This window comes from Gymnoscopelus braueri (genome assembly GCF_963280865.1).
Source record: "Gymnoscopelus braueri genome assembly, chromosome: 22".
In the NCBI taxonomy this organism is placed as follows: Eukaryota; Metazoa; Chordata; class Actinopteri; order Myctophiformes; family Myctophidae; genus Gymnoscopelus; species Gymnoscopelus braueri.
The window spans coordinates 44,482,710-44,508,522 of record NC_137624.1 but is presented as its reverse complement, the minus strand read 5'-3'; the positions used below and the strand labels follow the sequence as shown (position 1 = coordinate 44,508,522).

General features: G+C 40.4%; 1 protein-coding gene across 4 annotated transcripts in view; it reads right to left on the bottom strand.

The window, feature by feature from the left end:
* LOC308077758 (BRCA1-associated protein-like) overlaps positions 1 to 25,474 on the bottom strand; it is an 801,007-nt gene extending 775,533 nt beyond the window's left edge. For 2 of the 4 annotated variants that reach the window (XR_013932444.1, XM_080418665.1), the window contains exons 1-9: positions 25,296 to 25,474; positions 23,940 to 24,044; positions 14,880 to 15,061; positions 11,978 to 12,216; positions 7,201 to 7,390; positions 5,748 to 5,861; positions 4,556 to 4,704; positions 2,848 to 2,923; positions 1,196 to 1,334 (exon numbers count right to left, since the gene is read on the bottom strand). Coding sequence is in view for 3 of the 4 variants with exons in the window: in XM_080418665.1 (XP_080274791.1) it covers positions 1,196 to 1,334; positions 2,848 to 2,923; positions 4,556 to 4,704; positions 5,748 to 5,861; positions 7,201 to 7,390; positions 11,978 to 12,216; positions 14,880 to 15,061; positions 23,940 to 24,018 (1,168 nt within the window). In the remaining variant the exon portion in view is untranslated. Of the gene's footprint in view, positions 1 to 1,195; positions 1,335 to 2,847; positions 2,924 to 4,555; positions 4,705 to 5,747; positions 5,862 to 7,200; positions 7,391 to 11,977; positions 12,234 to 14,879; positions 15,062 to 23,939; positions 24,045 to 25,295 lie in introns of all 4 variants that reach the window. The other 2 variants (XM_080418667.1, XM_080418666.1) reach the window with 2 other exon arrangements.
* Positions 25,475 to 25,813: the final 339 nt, after the last annotated feature.

The following is a 25,813-nucleotide window of genomic DNA, read 5'->3' as shown; positions in this document are numbered from 1 at the left end:
AGGTTAAGGTTAGGTTTAGACATAGTTTTACTGAGGTTAAGGTTAGGAATAAGGTTAGGTTTAGCCATAGTTTTACTGAGGTTAAGGTTAGGAATAAGGTTAGGTTTAGCCATAGTTTTACTGAGGTTAAGTTTAGGTTTAGACATAGTTTTACTGAGGTTAAGGTTAGGAATAAGGTTAGGTTTAGCCATAGTTTTACTGAGGTTAAGGTTAGGTTTAGACATAGTTTTACTGAGGTTAAGGTTAGGAATAAGGTTAGGTTTAGACATAGTTTTACTGAGGTTAAGGTTAGGAATAAGGTTAGGTTTAGACATAGTTTTACTGAGGTTAAGGTTAGGAATAAGGTTAGGTTTAGCCATAGTTTTACTGAGGTTAAGGTTAGGTTTAGACATAGTTTTACTGAGGTTAAGGTTAGGAATAAGGTTAGGTTTAGACATAGTTTTACTGAGGTTAAGGTTAGGAATAAGGTTAGGTTTAGACATAGTTTTACTGAGGTTAAGGTTAGGAATAAGCTTAGGTTTAGACATAGTTTTACTGAGGTTAAGTTTAGGAATACCTGGTGGCGACTGCTCCAAGGTGGCCCGATTTGACCTGGTGCGAGCGTGTTTTGGACTGTTTTAGAGTGTACTTGTAATCACATTATCTACACCTCCTTTTACACCTTCTGTTATACGTTTCCATTATAACCAGAGCCACCACCGAAGGGGGAAGTAAGTCATTTACCCAAAAAATTATAAAAGAAGTGAAACTAGCAGATCTACAAGCTCGCTATTTTTTAATATTATTGAAAGTATACGTTTTGGGCTCCCAGAACTCAGGGTTAATACCACCTCCTGAGTGAGCAAAGGGCCCAAATTAGCTTCCTAGAACCTCATTGTCTCTGTCAAAATATTGTGTGCCAGGGACCCCCCATACAAGATTTGTGTTGTCAAAAAAATGTTTTACCCAATATCTTTTTTTGAAAATAGCAGATCTACAAGTTCACAACATGTTGCGATGTGTCACACGTTGTGAGCTTGTAGATCTGCCATTTTATTTTTGTAAAGTGGTCAAACTTTTCCCCTAGTTGGTTTCATAAACGCTTGGGGTTTCTCTTGCAAAACACATGCAACACACTGATAACCTGCATTACACCTGCAGCCTGTTAGGGAGGAAGTGACCAGGCATTGACTGAAGAACAAGGTGAATTACGAACCTCCTGCGTAGTCCCAGACGCGGTGGTTGGTGAGCTGCATGGCGTACGTATGCTGGGTCTCCTCAAAGTGCTTGTAGGCGTGGCGACTGACGTAGCGCCCGCAGCCGATGTGACCGCAGATCAAACAGATCCACAGGTTCTAACCGATAGAAGAAGAAAGGTATGGGGGCGATATTAACCCATTAAGACCTGAGGCCGCGTCTAAAAAAATCAAAATCCTAACAATTTTTCGGAAAAAAATATAAAAAAATAATTTTCACGATTTTTTAAAAATAGCAGATCTACGAGTGCCGCGCTATGAGCTTGTAGATCTGCTATTTTTGAATAGCCAAAGACATCTAAAGTGACACAGATGCGTTCCAGGTATCAATGGGTTAAAAGTGGGTGGAAGTGATATATTTTTTGTAAAAGTATATTCTGAGATGAATCACTGCAATAGAGTGTTTGTTCAGTAACAGGGGGTCTTCCCTGTCTCTTTAGTAAAGCTCTTCAGTAAACAGAAGGAAAAAAATGAAATAATTTGAACAAAATAAAATAATTTGCTCCGATTATGCTGTCGGGGACCATTTTTGGTATATTATATTACACTAGACCATACACGGTGAAGTGTGCAGGCGAAAGTAGCTGCAAACGTGGGGTTATTGCACGTCCCGTTGCCACACACACACACACACACACACACACACACACACACACACACACACACACACACACAGAGATCTGTAAGAATGTTTTCTGTGTACACGCTCGTAAATGAAAGTCCTTTAAGTTTAAGCACGGTGTGTGTGTGTGTGTGTGTGTGTGTGTGTGCGCGCGGCAGGCGAGGCAGGCAGCCTCAACACTGTAACAGAGTGGGTGTGTGGATTCGACGCATGCGCAGTTTGATCTCCCGTTGTTTTTTAAAACGCTAATAAACAGCTGAGATTTGATGAAATTGAAAAACAGGCTTCGCAGTTGCGTTCAGATCGTAATGGTCAATGGCCGTGTGCAAATTCAGATCAATTGCTCCAGCCAGTGAGGAGAACCGGGCACACAGTTTTGCTGACACGACGGTCGGTCACAGAGGTTTGTCAAATTATAGGAGGATATTACTTTTGCCCCCCATCCGCAAAAATAAAATAAGAAAAAAGAGACAACACAGTCTGTTTAGCCAGCTCCTTTTAGAACTGAATCCAAAGTTTTGGAATAATAATAATAATTTGAGTCACCAATCAGCCCGATCTGATGGAGATCAGGCTTTGATTGCCGAGGTTTTGCTCGCTGTGTGTGAAAGGCTCAGCGAGAGGATCGGAGCACGATAATAGCGCTCTGCGATGCCTTCCCGAGCGTTAATAATATTCGTATCTTGTAGCACGGTGCGGGATTTTGCTGGGCCTTTTCCAGACCGCAAATGGCCTATTTAAATACCACCCGCGGCCGCAAGATTTGCGTTGGAACCTGCGGGTACCGCGGGATCCTGCTGCTGTTGCAGAGTCCTGTGAAATATCCTGCAGTGTGTGATCCCTTGTCGGCGATCAATCTTATAGTGTGAAAACAATATATGACAGCCCATTTCAAGAAAGAGACTTGTGTAGTGTGAAAACCTTAACGATCAGTTAAGACTCGCCGACCACTTTAAAAGTCCTACAGCGTGTACCTGCCCTTAGCCTTACCTCCTGCACTCCACACTCAAAGCACTTGTTCTCCTCCACAGGTTCCGGTGTTTGACAGTACCTACACACAGGACACCTGAAACACACACACACCCACCCACACAGTCATCAACACACATTGCTGACCAAAGAAAGCAGCTGTATACAATGTAGTGTATACAGCTGTTACGCATATGGCAATGTAATGTTATTTCCTTTTTACAGAACACAATGATGACATGCAAAACAGAAAACACAAACAAAAACGTGGGGTCTGGGGACCTCTTGGTGGTCCTTGAGGAGCTGCGAGGGGGTCCCCAGCTAAGTGATTGAGAGAGCTACATATATATCAATTGTTATCAAATGGGGGTCTGTGGCTTAATATATAATAAACTGGGCTTCAATTCTCGATTCAAAACATAGGATTTCAGGATCTACTCCTGTCTGCTGGCATGAAAGCACAGTACATTTACATAGCTTTTATAATTGTAAAGGTTTTAACAACTGATAATTATGTAAAACACAAAGGTAAATCCAAGATCCCCCCCAAAATAAAGTTTTTAAAAAAAGTATCGCATTAGTATCGCGATTCGAATACGAATCGATTTTTTCCCCACACCCCTAATTATGTGTATGGGTGTTAGTGTTGATTTTGATGGCAAAATTCAGTTTTAATTCTAGACTTTTGAAGCAAATTCCATTTAGTTTTAGTCATATTTTAGTCATTTTAACACATTGGGTGCCAAAACCGTATATATACTTCTTTTCAAAAACTGACGTTGAGTGCCAAAACCGTATATATACTGTTTTTGAAAAAAAAAATAAAAAAATGAAAAAAATATTTTTTTTCTTCTTTTTTTCCTTCACAGCACCAGGAGATATAATTTTTCGAAGATTTAGACTCCAATCCACTTCCTGGTTAACCTGTATCTCGGCTCCTGTGTACTTTTTTTTTTTACAATGTATTTTTAACTATTTTCAACTGGCTGCAACTATGGAACGGATTACCGAATGTTTTTAATTTTTTTCCCCCGATTGTACGAGACCTCTATGTGTGTAATGAGGGGATCACCGTGAGGACGGTGATCACTGAAAATATTTTGTGACTACTTGAAAAAGGTTCAAAAATGGTTAAAAATCCTGGCACTCAACGTATAATATTTTAATAAACCTCTGGCACCCAATGTGTTAAATGTTTTACTGTTAGTCTAGTTTTAGTCGACTAAATATCATACAATTATAGTCGACTAAATCTACAGTTGATTTAGTCGACTATAATGTGTTTTGGCGGTGCCTCGATGGCGTCGTAACGGCTGATTTTAGACTTGGTTGGATGCTGAAAATAGCCGATCTACAAGCTCACTGTAGATCTGCTATTTTCAGAGCACAACACCCGAGCACAACCAAACATAAAATTACTTATAGTTCTACTGGATCTCTTCTCCACTATAATCCCTCACTAACATTTTAGTCTAGTTTTTATTTGCTGACGAAATTGTCAATATATTTAGTCTTAGTTTTAGTCATCATAGCTTAGTTTGTATTTAGTTTTTAATTAGTTTTCGTCAGCGAAAAAAGGAAGTCGACCAACATCTTTCGTCATAGTTTTAGTGGAGGAAATCAACACTAGTGTGCGTTATGTGTATGGGTATGTGTTATGTGTGTGGTGGGTATGTGTTACGTGTATGGGTATGTGGTGGTGGGGGGTGGAGGAGGGTGTGGTACTGACGAGGCGTCCTCCCAGCGCTGCAGACACTGGCTGTGGAAGCTGTGGTTGCACAGGGTGGTGAGAACACCGTTCACAGACTCATCCATCCTCTCCAGGCACACGGTGCACTTAGGAAGCTCCGTCAGCTGCATCACCGGCAGACTGGCTCCCTGTGGCACCGCCGGGCCAGGAAACAGGAAGAGGGGGGGGGGGGGGGAGAGAACCATACGCTTAACAATAAGACAAGCTCCACAAAATCCACTAATTCATGGATTAACCCATTCAATCCAGGAACATATACCGTGTCATTTTAGATTAGTTTTTTAGCTATAACCATTATTTTATACTTGGGATATTCAAAAATAGCAGATCTACAAGCTCGTATATCTGCTATTTTTTGCACATTTTTAATATATGTTTTTTAAAGCGAAATGTTTTTACTCAAATCTTTGCTTCTGGGGGATTCTACAAATGTCTTCTAAATTATTTTTTTTTAATATATATTTTGTACAGTTTTTTTTGGAAGAATGTATGTTGCTATAATATCAGTGCTTCTCAAACTTGTTCCACATCAAGGAAAAAAGAGTGACTTTGAGAACTCTTCCACCGTACAATGTAAGTCAATGAGGAGCATATTTTGAATCATCAATTTCTAATCAATGGAGCAATTATTTTTGATTTCTTGTCCACCTTTGGAGTTACATCATGGCAAGGAAACCCAAACCTCTACCAAAGTGGTCTAGCCCTTTAACACAATATGTACAATTATGATGTTTTAGTGATATTTGTTCCTGCTGTTCTACATACTGCCAACCAGGTGAAGAGATCACTGATTGAGGCTTTTACCTTTGCTTTTATGAAATATCTGAGACCATTAGGGTGCTTCTGAAGATATTGCTAGTTTGACCACTTCAAATGCTCTATAATCTTAAAATAAGAACCGAAAATAGCCGATCTACAAGCTCTCAATGCGTCTGTGACGCATTGAGAGCTTGTAGATCGGCTATTTTCGCTGCGCAACATGCTTCCATAGGAGACGTGCCGGCTTCTATGTGACTGAGAACTTTAATCCATGCAGTATTCATTTAAATGCAATATTCTCTGGAGAAAGTCTAAATGCGGTTATTTTTTAAAAATAATAAGATCATAAAACAAAGTGAGAAATATGAAGTGGACATACTTTACTGTACTGTGGGGGGGGGGGGGGGGCTACCTGTTCAGACTTGATGACTTCAGCCCTCTCCACATAAACCACTTGGCACACGGCTTCCTCTATGGAGTTGAACTGGCGGCCGTTGCATGTGGTGTAGAAGCTGTCTGCATCCGCCTGGACGACCACACAGAGACAAGAGAGAGAGCAAAACATTAACTCTTTCATTGCCAGACTTATTTCAGGCTGTGTCGTCCCAGTGCCGGGAAAATGTGATTTTTTTCCCCCTCCGTTTATATTTTAACATTGAAGTGAATGGAGCAGCAACTTTTGGGATAGCGTTATCTCCTAGTTCCTTTGAGATAAACAAAAAAAAAAACAAGACCAAAAAATATATATATACCGGTATATTAAATATATATATATATAAATCTTTTTTTTTATTTTATTCCGTCATTTCCGTCCTTGGCCATGAGAGCCATAGTAGAATCGGACGGGAATTCCCGTTTTTGGCAATAAAAGAGTTAAGGGGGGCTGCCTGCCACTGCCTCTGCCCACAGCTATAACCACACTATAATGATAACCGTATTGTAGACATGTAACGATTTATCGTAAATCGATTCAAATCGGTTCAAACTGGTGACAATTTAAATCGATTTAATAAGAAAATGTAGCGCGATGCAAACAGTAGAGGAGGCGTTATATGAAAAGAGAAGAAACTAAAAAAGTGCTCCTCGGAGCACAGGTCTCCGCCAGGTCAGGTACGTTATCGTGGCCTCCTGGTGGCGCTATAATAGGCCAATGTGCAAAGGGTGGACTTTTCAACTTAGGCCTTTCACGGCAATCGGACACTGCATTCATGATTTGAGGCATTTTGTTCCAAAAATTTGTTTTGCTAAATTAGACCTGGTGGTGGCGCTATAACAGGCCAACGTGAAAGGGGTGGCATTTCTTCCTGGGCCTAGTGGGAATGTGCGTGTGAAATTTCACGGAAATCGCAAGCTGCGTTCATGATTTGAGGCATTTTGTTCAAAACAAACCAATCCTGCAAACTTTGGAAGCCAATGAGGATGGAATATGGGAAAATCGGACAGCCTTTCGGCCTGGCGGAGACGATTACAGGATCTTTGTAAGAGAATTGCTTAAAAAAAGAGTTTGTTATTTGCTACTGAATTGAAAAGAGGATAAGAGAAAACACAGTATTGTAAAAAAGAGAAGAAAATACTGGATTTGTGTAAGAGAAATAAAATAGACAGTGAACAACACTATCACGGGGATCAGTTTTAGGGTTGATTTGCTGAATGATAGAAAAAAACACTTGACAGCCGATCCAAGTCCATTTGAATGGAATTTAGAGGGAGTGGCGTTCCAACGTGTTTACCCAACGTTATGGTTCATCAGTGTGAACGGATGCTCACATCATTACATCGTTAGTGCTATAGGTATCATTCTTGGTGTGGACAGCCCTTAACAGATACATAAAACAGTCCATTGCTGGTTGTGTTCAGACTCTTACCTGGGTGCTGAACTTGATCAGCACCATGTACTGGTTAGGGGTGGAGTCACGGATGATCTTCATGTGCTCCATGACATCATTAAAAGGCGCCACCAGCTTCATGAGGTCGTGGGAGGTCATGGTCGCCGGGACGGTGAGGATGCAGAGCATGGCGCTTCGCCTGACGTCCTCGGTGAGCGACGTCATTTTACTGAAACAAACACCAATTAAAACCCATTAAGACCGGGAATGCATCCGTGTCATTTTTAGATTGATTTGGCTATTAAAAAATAGCAGATATACAAGCTCATAGCGCGGCACCGAGTGAGCTTGTAGATCTGCTATTTTTGGAAAATCTTGACAATTTGTGCAAATCTTTGAATATACATATTTTCTTTTAAGCGAACATTTTTAACTCCAATATTTGCTTCTGGGGGGGGGGGTCCCTGGAACAAAATATTTTGAGATAGGGGTCCGCGGCCAGGGGGTCCTTGAAATGGGAAAAGTTGGAGCACCACTGATATAGCAACCAAACAACAACATGTATTTGGACGCATCTCAAAATATGTTGTTCCAGGGACCCCCAGAAGCAAAGGTTTGTTTGATTTAAAAGAATACATATATATAAATCAAATATTTGCACACATTTTCACGATAAAAAGCAGATCTACAAGCTCGTATATCTGCTATTTTTTTGTCTGATTAATTAATAATACACCCGACTAGTGTAACAGCTGTGTCGCAGGACTAAAGACAGCCAAGATTTTGAGATTAAAAAAAAACAACACTTTATTTCCTAGTAGCTAAACAGTGCTGCTTGCATGGAATAAAAATAAATCAAATGACTGAAAATGTAATGATGACATTTTAGGTATCATCATTCTAAACCTAAATGTTGCTGCTGTTCTACATACAGCCCAACCAGATGGAAGAAATCACTGATTGAAGCTTTAACCTTTTGCTTTAATGACATTTTCTGAGGCCGTTCATGTTTCATGGAAGATGTTTCTTCTGAACATGTATTTTATCGGTAGTTCGGCAAACACTTCAAATACTCTTCTTTGATCTTAAAATGACTAAATAGCTGAAAATAGCTGATCTACAAGGTGAGAACACGTCGCGTGTTGTGAGCTGGTAGATGGGCTATTGATGAGCTATTGATGACCATAAGAAGTGAAGTGGTCAAAGAGTTTGACCACTTCAAATACTGCAATCTTAAAATAATAACCGAAAATAGCCAATCTATCAATGCGACGCATTGAGAGCTGCGCGACACGCTTCCATAGAAGACATGCAGACTTCTATGGAATCCAAATGACTGAAATCAGTCGTGGCGACTGAGAACTCTAATCCAGGGGTCTTCAACGTTTTCAGCCCAAGGACCCCCTAGCTGAGAGAGAGATGCAGAGAGATGCACCCCCTACTCTATATTGTATAAAATAGTGTTTCAGATAAGTTTTTTTTTTTACTTAGTCTGCTCTTTTTTCCCTCTACACCTATATATCTCTTTGCCAAAAATAGCCGATCTACAAGCTCACAACGCCTCGCGCTGCGAGGCGTTGTGAGCTTGTAGATCTGCTATTTTTGGCTAATGTTCCCCTCAGAAAAGGAATTCTAGGGTTCAAGTGGTTAATGTAAAAAAAACTAAATCATATCACCCAAAGATTTGGTGGACCCCCTATAGTAGCTCTGAGGACCCCCTAGGGGTCCCGGACCCCCTGTTGAAGACCCCTGCTCTAATCCTTACAAGCTCATGGAATAAAGTTCTCTCACATTCTGCCCGGACCCGACCCGAGACCAAAATATGTGCTAATTAGTCGGGCCGAGCCGAGCAAAAAAACATCAGAAAACAAAGAAATGTCAACTGCCCCTAGCGGCCGACCGGTAAGGCAGAGGGAAATGGCGGTGTACTGTATGTGTTGGATGCAGCTCAAAGTGGACTTTGATAGGGGATCTGGTTTGTCGCCGGCCGACCTTCCTAGCCCGTCTTATTAACCCATTAACACATTCCCTGCCAGAGGGTTTTTTTTATTTTACTTCCCCCAGTGCCAGTGTTTAATTTTTTTTTACACAGGAGCCAAGATACAGGATTTTAAAGGTATCATGACATTCATTTTCACTTTTTTTATTTTCAATGTTTTATTTGGGGTTTTATGACCTCAATTACACCCAAAAAACCTGAACTTAGAACATTCAGTGGATTTTCTGTGGTCTGGGGTTTTCTGAATAATTAGGCTGAAAAGTAATCTGAGCTTGGCCCTTCGACAGTGAGGTCACAGTCGATTAATCCCGCCCACTCTCCTCCTCGCCCCTCCCCTCCCCTATCCTTTCCTTTGGGGGGGGCGGAGCAGAGGCGATGATTGACAGGCAAAATCCCTCACCAGCGACACCCGCAGGCAAAGATTTCTTTTTTCATTGCAGTTGAAAAGTCTTTAGAAATGTGAGAGAAAAACACCTGCCATGGATCACTGGAATGGAATTTTCACTTAAAACTTTTTGTACACTTTTGAAGGACCAGGACAAAGACTTTGAATGTGGTGTAAAAGTGAATGTCATTAAACCTTTAAAGTAATAAGTTAACCAAGGAGCTAGAAATCTTTGGATCGTGATATCTCTGGTTCTGTGTGGATAAATTGAAAGAAAAAAAAGACCAAAAAAAAAAAAAAAAAACTTTTTTTTTTTTTTCTTGAAAAACGGTTATAGAGCGTCGCAGTTCCCGCCCACTTCCTGTTTTTTTGGTGCCGGAAGAAAAAACTCAATGCATTTTTCCATTGACATTTCCAAAAATATTTATATCTATTAATTTAAGCCTCGAATCAAGCCATCATGACCATAAAACGTTTTTTTTCTGTGATTTTTTTAAATTTTATATTTAATTATATGATATACTATATTTAATAAATACCCTTTGTTTTGCCGTTTTCAACAAAAAAAAAATCACAGAATCAAACGTTTATGGTCATGATTCATGTCATGTCATGATGGCTTGATTCGAGGCTTAAATTAATAGATATAAATATTTTTGGAAATGTCAATGGAAAAATGCATTGAGTTTTTTCTTCCGGCACCAAAAAAAACAGGAAGTGGGCGGGAACTGCGACGCTCTATACTCGTGGATGGATTTTTTTGGCAGTAAACGGGTGTATTTTTCATCAACGGTTATACTCGTGATTGGCAGGTAAAGTGTTAAGACCTGAAGCCGATTCTACAAATGTCTTCTAAATCCCAACAGTTTTCTGAAAAACGTATGTTTCTATATCAGTGGTGCTCAAACGTTTTCATGTCAAGGACCCCCAAAATGATATGTATTTGGCCGCCGAGCCCCATCTCATAATATGTTGTTCCAGGGACCCCCCCCAGAAGCAAAGAATAGAGTTAAAAATGTTGGCTTTAAAACAATATATATTCAAAGATTTGCACACATTTTCACGATTTTTCAAAAATAGCCAAAGTGTAAAATAATGCTTTTTAGCTCAAATCTAAAAGTGACACAGATGCTTTCCAGGTCTTAATGGGTTAAAAAAGAACTGGCCAAAATGGCCAAAAATCGGCGAAAGTGGACGTTTTCTATACGTTTTGGCCATTATCTCTGGAACAGAAGGTCCAATCTGCTCAGTTAAAAGCTTGTTGGATGCGTGACTTTGAGGACATTAAACACACAATGACACTTTATTTATTTTTTTCCGGGTTTTCGGGCCTAAAAGTATGTTAACTGTTCGGGCGGGGCCCAGTTAGGGCCGGGTCTTAATTCTCAGGCCCCGTTTGAGAACTCCAGTGAGGACGAACTCACTTGGTCTTGTAGAGGTGCATGATGCCGTGGACTATCCCTTTAACTCACTTGGTCTTGTAGAGGTGCATGATGCCGTGGACTATCCCTTTAACTCACTTGGTCTTGTAGAGGTGCATGATGCCGTGGACTATCCCTTTAACTCACTTGGTCTTGTAGAGGTGCATGATGCCGTGGACTATCCCTTTAACTCACTTGGTCTTGTAGAGGTGCATGATGCCGTGGACTATCCCTTTAACTCACTTGGTCTTGTAGAGGTGCATGATGCCGTGGACTATCCCTTTAACTCACTTGGTCTTGTAGAGGTGCATGATGCCGTGGACTATCCCTTTAACTCACTTGGTCTTGTAGAGGTGCATGATGCCGTGGACTATCCCTTTAACTCACTTGGTCTTGTAGAGGTGCATGATGCCGTGGACTATCCCTTTAACTCACTTGGTCTTGTAGAGGTGCATGATGCCGTGGACTATCCCTTTAACTCACTTGGTCTTGTAGAGGTGCATGATGCCGTGGACTATCCCTTTAACTCACTTGGTCTTGTAGAGGTGCATGATGCCGTGGACTATCCCTTTAACTCACTTGGTCTTGTAGAGGTGCATGATGCCGTGGACTATCCCTTTAACTCACTTGGTCTTGTAGAGGTGCATGATGCCGTGGACTATCCCTTTAACTCACTTGGTCTTGTAGAGGTGCATGATGCCGTGGACTATCCCTTTAACTCACTTGGTCTTGTAGAGGTGCATGATGCCGTGGACTATCCCTTTAACTCACTTGGTCTTGTAGAGGTGCATGATGCCGTGGACTATCCCTTTAACTCACTTGGTCTTGTAGAGGTGCATGATGCCGTGGACTATCCCTTTAACTCACTTGGTCTTGTAGAGGTGCATGATGCCGTGGACTATCCCTTTAACTCACTTGGTCTTGTAGAGGTGCATGATGCCGTGGACTATCCCTTTAACTCACTTGGTCTTGTAGAGGTGCATGATGCCGTGGACTATCCCTTTAACTCACTTGGTCTTGTAGAGGTGCATGATGCCGTGGACTATCTCCACCGAGGGGTTTCCACTGAAGAAGGAGATCTGGTCTGGGAGCTGCTTGGAGGGCGAGTCCGGAGCGCCATTGGTCTCTGTGCTGCCGTCGGCCGTGTCCGTGTCCTCACCGCGGGCCTCCTCCTCCTCACCGCGGGCCTCCTCCTTACCGTCCTCCTCAGCCTGCTGAGCCTCAGCGGTCTGCTCTTTAGTGTCCAGCCCCTCCTCCTCAACCCCTCCTGTGAATAGCAATCGACAAAGATGGTTGATTTTATTTTACCAGCGATACGATACGCATCACGATACATGGTTGACGATACCATACATGGACGATGTTGGTTCATTCATGGTGATACGATACGATTCAATGATTTAAAATCCATACAGTAACTATTTAGAAAAGACATTTTATCTGTGTGAAACGCGTGGATAGAGCAGGTTTTTTTAAAGGGAAAAAAAAGTATTATTATGGATATAGATAAGTAAACACAGTGATTCTCTGGTAAATACATGGACATTACATATGAACACATTATGGACAAACCCACACCTTGAACACAGAGATTACACACATTTATCAATAGACCAAGTGTAGCTATATGTAATGGAAAGGTAATTAAACCCTTCTTTCTCTTTTTTCTTCTTAAAATTGCTAAATACAACGCACAAGTACTTAGTGTCGATACAATGGATTATTTGCATTGCAAAACGATTCGATACGATACAAAGTCAAACCGTACAATATGTTGCTGTTTTGCATATCGATACAGTAGATCGTTGAAAATGTAAATCGATTTTTCGATGCAGTTACTAAATCGTTACACCTCTATAAACTACTGATTTAGGAAGATACTCCATCCTACTGGGAGGGGGGGGGGTGCCGTATCCCAACTGAGAGGGGATTCAACCCATGGAAATAAAATCACATGACTGAAAGTTCAATGATGATGTTTAGGTATTATCTTCTAAAACCTACAGTATGTACGTTGCTGTTCCAGGTGAAGGAATCACAGATGTGAGGCCTTAACCCTTTTGCTTTTATGACATTTCTGAGATGCTATCAATACTCTTTGATCTAAACCCTTTAAGACCTGAGGCCGAATTCTACATCTAATGTCTTCTAAATCCCAATAGTATTCAGAAAAAATCTTAAATGACAGATCCGTTGCCGGATTGAATGGGTTAAAATAGCTATTAACCGAAAATAGACGATCTACAAGCTTTCAACAACACGTCGCAGTAAATTAATTTCTGTGAAGAAATCACAGACTGACACTCGTCATTTATTGTGAATGTGATATCTCTCTATATGCCTCATAAAGTAATTAAAACCTCCCATTAACTGCTTTCCGTATGCAAAATAATTCTCCTACAATTTAGGTATTTTCGCAGACAATCCTCTTATCCAGTGCGACTTAAAATAGTGCTAGATCTGAGAAAATGACATGACAGGGTAAAATAACCATGTAAATAGAGTTCAAAGAAAAACTATATAGTGGTTCAAAGAGACTAGGATAGCAGGTAAGCATCAGTGCTAGCATCTGTCTAAACGACATGCATATCTAAATAGCCTAAATGTAGGGAAAGTGATATTTTTTGTTAACATGTTAAAGCCCTATATTGTGATAGTAATCATTGTTATATAGAGTGTTTGTTCAGTAACAGGAGTCTCTTGTCTCTTTGATGAACAGAAAATACATATTCGGGCAGGTGACAAAATGTCAGCCAATCAGGAGAGAGTATCCATTTATCAGCTTCATTTTTATAGTGTTCCAGTTCCAATTTATTCTGCTCATTTCTTTATATCATCACTTCAGACTTCACTTGTTTAATCTGTATCCTGAATGGATAAAATTGGTATCCTGACCTGAAAATGCATTTTCTGTTTAATAAAGAGCTGGAGGGACAGGGAGAGACTGAACAAACACTCTATAGCAATGATTACTATCAGAATGTAGAGCTATTTAACACTTATTTTAACCAAAGAAAATCACTTAAGCTATGTTTAACATTAGTGGTCAAGCTAAAACAAATCGTTAGCCTCATAGCATAATTGCCTAAGTAATTTTTTGGCCAAATTGACATTTTTGACCAGCTCTACTCTCCTAACACTGCTGCTTCATTGTGCCTTATTGCCTATGTCCTAAGCCAATCAGAACGCTTGTTACATTACAAAATGACTTAGGCAGAAAGTGCTTTTAAGCCAACTTTTTGACCTGGGCCGAGATGTTTTGTGGATTGTAACAAGCATTCTGATAGGCTAAGAACACAGGCAATAAGGCAGGATGAATCAGCAGTGTTATGAGAGTAGAGTTAGACAGGTATAAATAAAGGCAGATAAACATGATTTAGGCTAAATTTGTTTTTTTTACTCATGATTGCCTAAGTCATCTAGGTCAGTGGTTTTCAACCTTTTTCATGCCAGGGACCCCTAAATTGATATACATTTGGCCGCGGACCCCCATCTGAAAATGTTTTGTTCCAGGGACCCCCAGAAGCAAAGATTTGAGTTAAAAATGTTCTCTTTGAAAAATTAATATATTCAAAGATTTGCACACATTTTCACGATTTTTCAAAAATAGCAGATCTACAAGCTCATAGCGCGGCACTCGGTGCCGCGCTATGAGCTTGTAGATCTGCTATTTTTGAATAGCAAAAGCTAAGTGGTTAAAATTATTCTGAGGCTATGTTAACTAATTTAGCTGGGGACCCCCTGGTAGCCCCCCAAGGACCACTGGTTGAAAACCACTGATCTAGGTGACTAAGTCATCTAGGTGACTCAGGCAGAAAGTGATTAGTCTCTCCTGAAAACCTTAAAAATATGACTTAGGCGATTCTGCTATGAGGCTAACGAAATCTAAATCCACCTCAGCCCACCCCTCCACCCCCCCCCCCCCCACCTTACCTGGATTGGGTTCAAAGGTCTCAATGACCATGTCTCCCATGGCTCTGCTGCCGATGTGCTGGTGGAGCACGGAGGCCCGTTCTAGCTCCGTCTTCCCCGCCAGAGAGAGCTGGGCCAGACCCAGAGCCTTCTCCTGCATCTCCTCTTCTGACATGCCTTCCACTGCAGTGAACAACACAATAACACAACAAACAACACACTTTCTATGACTCTCTACTGTAAACCAACCTGTTACATTTCCAGCTCCCTCTCTTCTCTTCACTACACAATCACACACTCACATTGTCACCATAAATGACACAATACATTTTGTTCTGATTGTCTGTCGTTCCAATAATAACCCGACTGGAACAAACCAACCCAGTGGTGGCAGGTAACTAGGTACATTTACTCAAGCGCAATTTTGGGGTATTTCCAATTTTCAATACTTCTACTCCACTACATCTCAGGGGCAAATATTGTACTTTTCTTTATTCCACTACAATTATTTGAAAACTTCAGTTACTAGTTACTTTGTGGATTTTAATTATTATTACAAAAGAACATACATTAACCACTTCAGCCCTATTTAAACTTTGGCTATTTGAAAATAGCTGATCTACAAGCTGACAACGTGTCGCATTTTAATAAATGTTATACATAACATGATACCTTGTGAAACGAGACAGTCTGCATAATGAGTACTTTAACTTTTAGTAGTTTAAGTATATTTTCATGCCAACACTTTTGTAATTTTACTCAAGTATATTTTGGATTTCCACATTGCGGCATTGGTACTTTTACTTAAGTAAAAATGTAGTAGAGTACTTTTTCCACCACTGAACAAACCACAGGTTGACAGATGGTAATAAGAAGAAGAAGAAGGGACCAGTCCTATGATCCAGAGCCTGTCTGTCACAAAGCACTACAATTTAACCCATTAAAACCGGGAACGCATCTGTGTAACCACTTAAACCATTCTTTTATACTTTGGCTATTCAAAAATAGCAGATATACAAGCTCATAGCGCGACACCGAGTGCCACGCTATGAGCTTTTAGATCTGCTATTTTTGAAAAATCTGGAACATTTCTACAAATCTTTGAATATATATATATTTATGTTTTAAAGTGAAAATTTTTAACTCTTATTTTTAACTCTCTTGCTTTTGGGGGGTCCCTGGAACAACATATTTTGTGGACAAATACATATCATTTTGGGGGTCCCTGACATGAAAGAAGTTTGAGAACCACTGATATTATAGCAACATACAGTATGTTATTCAGAAAACTGTCTTTGTATTCTACAAAGACATTTGTAGAATACCCAGAAGCAAAGATTTGAGTTACAAATGTTCGCTTTAAAAAACATAATATATTCAAAGATTTGCAGATTTTGCACAGATTTTCACGATTTTTCAAAACATAGCAGATCTACAAGCTCATAGCGCGGCAGTCGGTGCCGCGCTATGAGCTTGTAGATCTGCTATTTTTTGAATAGCCAAAACAAAATCTAAAAATGACACAGATGCGTTCCCGGTCTTAATGGGTTAAGAAATGGGAAGACAGAACTCTCACACAACACTGAGTCACACACAAAGGCACCAGATGTCCTTCCTCACAAAAAGAGCATACAAGCTTTACCAGAAGAAACTGGTTTATTGTTTGATGTCTTTTGATGTTTGATGATTTTTTTTTTTTAATGTTATCTTAGAGCGGTCCTCTTGAATCTGTAAGAAACATCATCATTCATACTGTTATGCAACGATGTTTTCTAATAAAAACTTGAATGGTTTATGAGAATTACATGGCACCATTATTGTGGCAAAAATAATTGCGATTAACGACATCCATAAAAATATGCTTAAAAGGTAGGGTATGTGATTTACTTTGGTTAAAATAAGTGTTAAATAGCTCTATATGCTGATAGTAATCATTGCTATAGAGTGTTTGTTCAGTAAAAGGAGTCTCCATGTCTCTCCAGCTCTTCATTAATCAGAAAATGTATTTTCAGTGCTCTCTCCTGATTGGCTTAAAATTTGTCACCTACCTGAAAATGTATTATATTCTGTTTACTAAAGAGCTAGAGTGACCCCTGTGACCGAACAAACGCTCTGTAGCAATGATTACTATCACAATATAGTACTTTAACCTTTTAACAATAAAATTATTTACCAAAAAATATCACTTAACCTACCTTTAAAACTTTAACATGGCAATTTTGTTAAACCACTTGGAACACCCAGCGTCCCTATTCTGGTCGGGGAACGTTCACCAAAAATAGCCAATCTACAAGTTCACAACGCGTTGCGTTGCAACGCGTTGTGAGCTTGTAGATCTGCTATTTTTGGCGAATCGATTTGTGGAGTGAAAGGTCAGTTTTATCAAGTATAGAGGGTTTAAGTGGTACTGAATTTGCAGCTCAACAAAAGCCAATTCCTCCTAGTGCATGACGGAGGACAAGTTCACCATAGATTAAAATCTCCACGATACGATTATTGTGAGCGATTCTTTATCACGATGAACGATAATAACGACGATGGTCCCATCCCTATAGCTGGGGCCACTGGCTGCACACTAAATCCTCAGTGTTTTATTTATCCATGTGTAAGTGTGAATGTATGTAATGTAATGTAATGTAATGTAATGTAATGTAACCACAACATCTAACCAGTCAAAATGCACTCCCTGCGTGGCCGGGAGGGAGATGCAGTATGTGCATGGATTGACATGATTCCATAGATAGAACACATGCTGGCCTGTATGGAATCCAACATGACTGAAATCACTGGTGGCGACTGAGAACTTTAATCCATGCGTGTGCTTATGTACGAGCTTCAGACAGTACTACTACAGTAGGCGCCCTACACCCCGACACTCCCCGTTTACCAAAACAAACAGCAGTACAACGAGAGGACAAGGTGTTTCTGCAGGTGAACACCACCACACTGATCACTGCTGCTAGAGAGCCAGGGTTTACACATTTACAGGCCGTCACACACCTAAACAATCATTTATTTATTTTTTAACTAAATGTTTATCCCACGATTTTGTAACCCTATTTTTTACACCCAGTGCCAATTGTCTATGTAATCCTGGGCACTACCTTCCCTCTGCCAACCTGGGGAGGCCAGGGCCGAGCTCATGCCTCCTTCAATGCATGAGAGCCAACTGACCTTCTTGTCACCTGACAGGGGAGAGTTTCCCTGGTAGGACGTAGCGCGTGGAAGGAACACGTTATTCCAACCAGTTCCTTTCCCCTCCATCAGGCGCCCCGGCTGGCCAGGGGGAGGCAGTATAGAGACCAGGATTACTACATGCTTTTTGTGAGGGTACCTACCCTAGGAGACACGGGGAGAACATGCAAACTCCACACAGAAAGGCCCTTTCGCCATACCCCACCTAGGGTATGGGAACTGATGACGCGGAGGAGAGAACACGCCCCCAGCGCCCACAGTGTCCCCTGCGGGAATCGAACCCAGGACCTTCTAGCTGTGAGGCGACAGCGCTACCGACTGTGCTACCGTGCCCCCCACACCTAAATAATCATGTTTGAACTGGGGACCCCCCCCCCAAAAATAATCATATTTGAACTGGGGACCCCCCACCCTGACATGCACTTGGAATTGTAGGAGTTGAGGCATTACATTTAGTGTGACTCGGTTCCACAGATAAATATTGTGAAAATAGCCAAAGTGGGAGGCGTTGTGAGCTTGTAGATCGGCTATTTTCACAACGTTTGCCTGTTTCTTACCTAATATTTGACAATTTGGCCACTTTGGTATTAAAAAGGTCTTAAAGGTCCTTATATTGTAACTTTATAAATGTACAGATACCCTGTATACACTTATACTGTATGTTGGTTTGTTTACTGTTGAGTGAGAAAACAATGTTGCACATTAAGCTAATCATCTGTAGCCTGGTAAACCCTCCCTCCGGAAATCTCAATTCCATTTCATTTCAGGAGTGAGTCTGGCCTGATCCGCCTGTCTGCAATATTGGCTGTGCTGGAGTTGGGCGGGAGTAATACCGTTGACTGACAACCCCTTCAGCCAATGATAATTTTTCCCCTTCAGCCAATCAGCAGTTCACCAGTCTTAATGTGACGCGACGGGACTTTTGAGACAGCCATACCCAAAATGGGTTGCCTTTTTCGGGTACAATGGTGTCACTGCCCGCCCCTACCGGTTCTCTAATTATTATTTTTTAAATAGGCTTTGTCATGATTAATTGACCACATATATGAAGTTAAACAACTCAATTCTATCCAAACGATATCTTATAAGTAAATTCCGTGCCTCAAAATAGAAGTTAGAGAGCTTTTTGAAGTAAAAAAATAGCGGAGAAAACTGCCCACAGAAAAAGATGGCTGCCGTTCGTGTTTTGGGCTCACTCGAACTCGCCACCTGATTGGCCAACTGTCGCTGTCAATCACAGAACGATGTGCGACGACGCTGATAGGCGCGTCCGTTTGGCATACACAGCCAATATTGCAGAGAGGCGGTTCATGCCAGACTCACTCCAGGAATCAAATAGAAATTAGATTTCCGGAGGGAGGGTTTACCAGGCTAAATCATCTGGGGACCCCCCAAAATAATTTGTGGACCCTCAGTTTGGGAACCTTTGGTATAGAGGGAAATGATGGGTAAAAAACTATTTGTATTGTTTTGTCATGTGAACACAGTGAAAAGTGACACACTATTAGGCCCGTCGCAATTACTACATTATCGTCTGATCCAGGGGTCTTCAACAGGGGGTCCTCAGAGTTACTACAGGGGGTCCGCCAAATCTTTGTGTGATATGATTTATTTTTACCTTAACCACTTGAACCCTAGCATCCCTATTCCGGAGAACTTTAGCCCAAAAATAGCCGATCTACAAGCTCACAACGCCTCGCTTGTAGATCGGCTATTTTTGGCAAAAAGGTGTTTGGTGTAGAGGGGAAAAAGAGCAGACCAAGTAAACAAAAGAAGTTACAATTTTATACAACATAGGGGGGGTCCCTGCTTCATCTCTCTCTCAGCTAGGGGGTCCTTGGCCTGAAAACGTTAAGACCCCTCCCCTGGTCTAATCGCAATTATTTGAGATAATCGCAAATTTTTTTTGCATAATCATCATGTTTCCATGTAGAAAACTTTTCACACATTTTCAAATATTAAAAAAGCAGAAATAGCTGATCTACAAGTTCACAACGCCTCAGCTATTTCTGTTATTTTTACATGTATACAATTATTAACAGTGTTGGGCAATATTAGAACTGCACACACTGGCTGCAGCCTCTCAAAACTGAAACAATGAAGTAAACTTTTTGAACATTTCTTAACCTTTTCAACATATCTTACACCAGTCAATATTAATTAGCCAAAGTGCAAGGGGGCGAGAGAGGAGAGGAGATATAGAGCAGTGGTTCTCAAACTTTTTCATGTAAAGGACCCCCAAATTGACACTTATTAGCCCGCGGACCCCCATTTAAAAAGATATGCCAGGGACCCCCATAAGAGAAGATTTTTTTAAGGGCTCTAGCAGTGATTCTCAGCCATTTTAATTTCAAGAACCCACACTTTGACATGCATTAGGGCTACAGACCCCCATTTAATGGCATTTCTATCACTTGGACCGCAATTTATATTGTAAAATCTATGTCAATTTAACTCTGAGAGTGTACAAATGTAACCAAATGCACCCGTTTCCTCTCCTCCTCATCAGCAGTTCTTTTCCCCGACCACCAGACAAGTGACGCAGGGGGACTTCTGAAAGGTCCATGCCGAAAATAGGTTGCTTTATCCGGATACAATGCGTGTCACTGCCTGCCCCTACCGGTTCTCTGAATTTTTATTTTTAAATAGGCTCTGTCATGATTAATTGACCATACATATGAAGTTAAACAACTAAATTCTATCCGAACGATATCTTTTAAGTAAATTCCGTGCCTCAAAATAGAGGTTTGAGAGCTTTTAGAAGTTAAAAAACGGCGGAGAAATACACGACGCGATGTTCGCATACAGATCATGGGCTACATCCTAACTGTGCGCAGGCTGTGTGCTAAAAAGAACTGATCTGCAAGATAAAAAGCATCTCTGTTGACGTAGGTTGATAGCTTGTAGATCTACTCTATTTTTGCATGATGCGACAACTTGCCTCTACGAGAGACGGAGAGAGAGTACATAATAAATGAATGAATGAGCAAAAATGACGAGGCCTTTTTTGTCGGAGTAATATGGTATAATATTACTCTTTTGGCAGAATAATATCTTACTTTACTCGTTACTGGGAAAAGTAATAATATTACAGTAATATATTATTATTAATTCGTTACTGCCCAACACTGATTATTAAATATGTCAACGATTTCTTAGTATATTTCAGTTATTTGTCATAATCTGCCCTGTGAAATGTTTGATTATGAAGCCTAAAAACGTGCTTTCACACATTTTCAAATATCAAAAATAGCTGATCTACAAGCTTTCCAACGCCTCAGCTATTTCTACATGTATAAAATTATTAAATATGTCAACGATTTCTTAGTATATTTCAGTTATTTGTCATAATCTGCCCTGTGAAATGTTTGATTAGGAAGCCTAAAAGGCTTCATATGTTCCAATGCCAAACCATAGACTGTAAAATGAAATGGACAGAGTGAGGCCATTGGTTTTTACAGGCCGTAAATGAATCCTTTTTGTCAACCATTTCAAATCCGCCATCTTTCTATATCGCGTCATATCTAAGCAAGCGGGAAAGAATGCTATTGGTTGGGTAGCTTGTCAATCAAGTGCGGGGGGGACGGGGAATGAATACTATTGGTTGTGTAGCTTGTCAATCAAATCATCCCGCCGCTCCTAGAGCATAGCCTACTTTATCGTCAATTTTAAAATAGTTCACCAAAACGCACATCATGGTGATTGAAAGAAGACTTTAAACTAGTGACTGGAAGCATATAGTATTTATGACAATGTTTATTAAGGTAAGAAAATCAAGTCTAAAGTTCGCCAAAAACCCACCACCCACTTGTAATGGAGAAAAATTATTTCTGACACCAGCAGGGGTAAAACAGCGAACCTACAGGCCATTTTTACTTCCTATATAGACTCAATTTCAAAGCTGGAAGCTGGGCCTTTGTGCCAAACACACTATTAACACATTGTGTGCCAGAGGTTTATTAAAATATTATACGTTCAGTGCCTGCATATCTTCCATCCACTTACGTTGATATGTTTCGTGCTGTAGAAGCCCCGACGCGGACTTGCATGTAAACAAAGCGTGCGTGCGAGACGGCGGAGGGTCCCGACTAACGCCTGGAACAATAATATTTCCAACGCGATCCTCCATTGCAGTGTGATCGCCGATCGAAAACGTCTCGCTTCCGCCACGTTAAAAATAAATGGAGATATTAAGCTTTTAGTCAAGGAGTTAACATTGGAGCGGCCGACCGGAAGCATTTTTTACATGGATCCACATCCAGCCTCTCCTTCTCAGAAACTCCTTGGATGATCCCAAAGTTTCGTTTTAGCGCCCCACGTGGGCCCCACGTATAAAAATAAAATTGGGTCGGCACTCGATGTGTTAACCCATTAAGACCTGAGGCGATTCTTTAAAAAAAGATCTAAATCCTAACAGTTTTTGGAAAAAAATACCAAAAATATTTTTTCAAGATTTTTCAAAAATAGCAGATCTACAAGCTCGTAGCGCGGCACTCGGTGCCGCGCTATGAGCTTGTAGATCTGCTATTTTTGAATAGCCAAAGAAATCTAAAGTGACACAGATGTGACAATTAATCGTCAATTTAAATTTGTGATACAGCCCTACATACTATGACTTAAAATTGTGGATCTAGAAGCATCTATTGCTGACACACAGACCAGCTGGTTATAAGATCTACCCCAGTAGTTCTCAAACTTTTATCGTGCCCGAGGAGGACCCCCAAATTGATATACATTTTGGCCGTGGACCCCCAATCTGGAAATGTTTTGTGCCAGGGATATTTTCAATTTAAAGAATAGCCGATGTACAAGCTGGCACGCGCCGTGAGCTTGTACATCTGCTATTTTTAAATAGCCACGGTAACAAATGTATCTCGTATTTGAAAAAAAAAAATATCGTACACAGCCAAAAAATATATAAATTACAGGTGTAAATATGTAATTACACTAAATAAATTGCATATTTATTCAAGAAACCTACAAATGTCTTCTAAAAACAGTTTTCGGAAAAAAAACGTATGTTGCTATATCAGTGGTTCTCAAACTTTTTCATGTCAAGGACCCCCAAAATGATAAGAATTTGGCCGCGGACCCCATCTCAAAAAAAAATTGTTCCAGGGACCCCCCAGAAGCAAAGATTTGAGTTAAAGTTTGCTTTAAAAGTATATATATTCAAAGATTTGCACACATTTTCAAGTTTTTTCAAAAATATCAGATCTACAAGCTCGTAGCGTGGCACGCGGTGCCACCGTTCGGATTTTTTTGTTCGGAAAATGGCCACCGTTCGGATTTTTTCAATAAGAAGCATTCTAATCCGATCGCCGGCCATTTTCTCAAAATTTTCCCAGTTGCTTTCAACTATGCGACACTAAAGGTCCTTACACACCGGGGCGATTTTTTCGTGCGAATAATAAGCTTTTTTAAAAAACCTTATAAAGTCAATGCAAGCGTACATGGCGCGAAAAAGCGGAAAAGCGAAGCGAAAAAGCGTCTTTTAATTATTCGGAACGAGTCCGAATTTTGCGTATATTCGCACATTCGCCGGTGTGTAACCGCCTTAATGGTTGGGAGGTGTATTGCACTCTGATGATCGGATTACAATGCTTTTTATTGAACAATACGGGAGATACGGGTACTTATCGCTTAACGGATCAACTTTGTTACATCCGTGGCTCGGGGGTAAGCACTTTATATTTGAAATCTGAACATTTATGTACATGTGAGAGTTGGCAAAGTAAAAAAATTGAACACCACTCTAAACCAGGAACTCTCGGCTCCATGACTGTCATGGTATGACGGTCATGTTTCAGGGCTACACCAACAGCAACAGTGACAACAAACAATGACAATAACAACATGAACTGACCTGCAGAATAGTGGAATCCTTGAGGAAAAGGAGACTGGTCGGCTAGCTCCAGACGGATCACCACCAGAGACACACTCATGTGTTCTCCTTCAGATCACACCCTTCCTACAGAGGTGGAGAAAATACTCACATGTTTTACTTATACGTAAAAGTATTTAAGTATCAATACTGCAATGTAGAAAAATACTCTGTTTATTACAAGTAAAAGGCCCTGTGTTCAAAATGTTACTTGAGTAAAAGTTTAAAAAAAATATTGGCATCAAAATATACTTAAGGTATCAAAAGTAAAAGTACTAACATGTTTGAAAATAGCAGATCTACAAGCTCACAGCACGTCGCATCTTGTAGATCTGCTATTTTCAAATACACCATGTATAAAATGGGGCTAAATTGGGGTTAAAGTATGTTTTATAATATCATAATTTATATCTACAAAGTAACTAGTAATTAAAGTTACCAGTAAAAGTACTAACATGTATGTTATGTATGTGTTATAATATATATCAACAAAGTAACTAAAGTTGTCAAATAATTGTAGTGGAGTAAAAGTACAATATTTGCCTCTGAGATGTAGTGGAGTAGAAGTAAAAGTCCTGACAATTAGAAATACTCCAGTAAAGTAAAAACAATATGTCAAAATTGTACAAAATCAAGTACAGTACTTAGTTACTTTACACCACTGCTTCCTACTTTACACCACTGCTTCCTTTACACACAACAACAACAAACAGTCAGTCAGTCAGCAGCATCATGCTAATCAGAGAAGCTACACCTCTGTTAGCCCTGAAACATGACAGTCATGGCACAACTTCAACCTGGTTTTGGCATTTTCCTTATTTACAGCCCGTTCATCTACATAAAGGTTCATATTTCAGATATAAAGTGTTTACCTCATGACCACGGATGTTATGATTCACTTCGGGTGAGTATAAATACCCGTATCTTCCGTATTGTTCAATAAAAAAGCAATTTAATCCGATTAGTGGCCATTTTCTAAAGGAGTTATAATGTACCAGATGAGTGCAATACACCTCCCAACCGATAGGGTCGCGTAGTTGAAAACGTATAGAGGAAAAACAAAGAAAATGGCCACCGTTCGGATTAAAATGCTTTTTTATTGAACAGTACGGATGATACGGGTACTTACACCCTCCCGACGTGAATTATAACATCCGTGGCCGTGAGGTAAACACTTTATATCTGAAATATGAACCTTTACGTAGATGTACGGGCTGTAAATGGAGAAAGTGCTAAACAGCGGGTAGAAGTTCCGCCATGACAGAGCGTCATGTGAACCGTGGCTAACAGCCGGTGCTAGGCTAACGACAGTTAGCTTTCCAACATGAAGGAGTTTACCTGCTTTAAATGTGTGTTGTCTTCCTCTGGAGGAGTTAAACTACATCAACTACACGGCCCTCTGTCTGATAACAGCTTTAATGGAGATGTTTTATCATCATTAATGATGATAATTAACACTCATTACATCATAACATCTCCTCTCTTCTTCTTCTTCTTCTTCTTCTATGCGTTGTTGATAAAAAATATTGACTGCCAACTGTCTTCTTCGCGCGAGCTGTTCTTTGAGGCAGAGCCCCGTATTGCTGCCCCCTGTTGGCAAGGAATAGGTAAAGGCTCTGGGTAAAACCTAGCCATGGTTCACATGACGCTTGCCTTGTATACAAGCGTCATGGTGCCGAGTCCCCCTGGTCTAAAGTTGTGTTCGATTTTTTCACATTGCCATCTCTCACATAAATATAAACCTTCAGATTTCAAATATAAAGTGCTTACCACCGAGCCACGGATGTTACAAGGCGATGCGGACCGCGATGAGTACCCGTATCTCCCGTATTGTTCATTAAAAAGCATTTTAATCC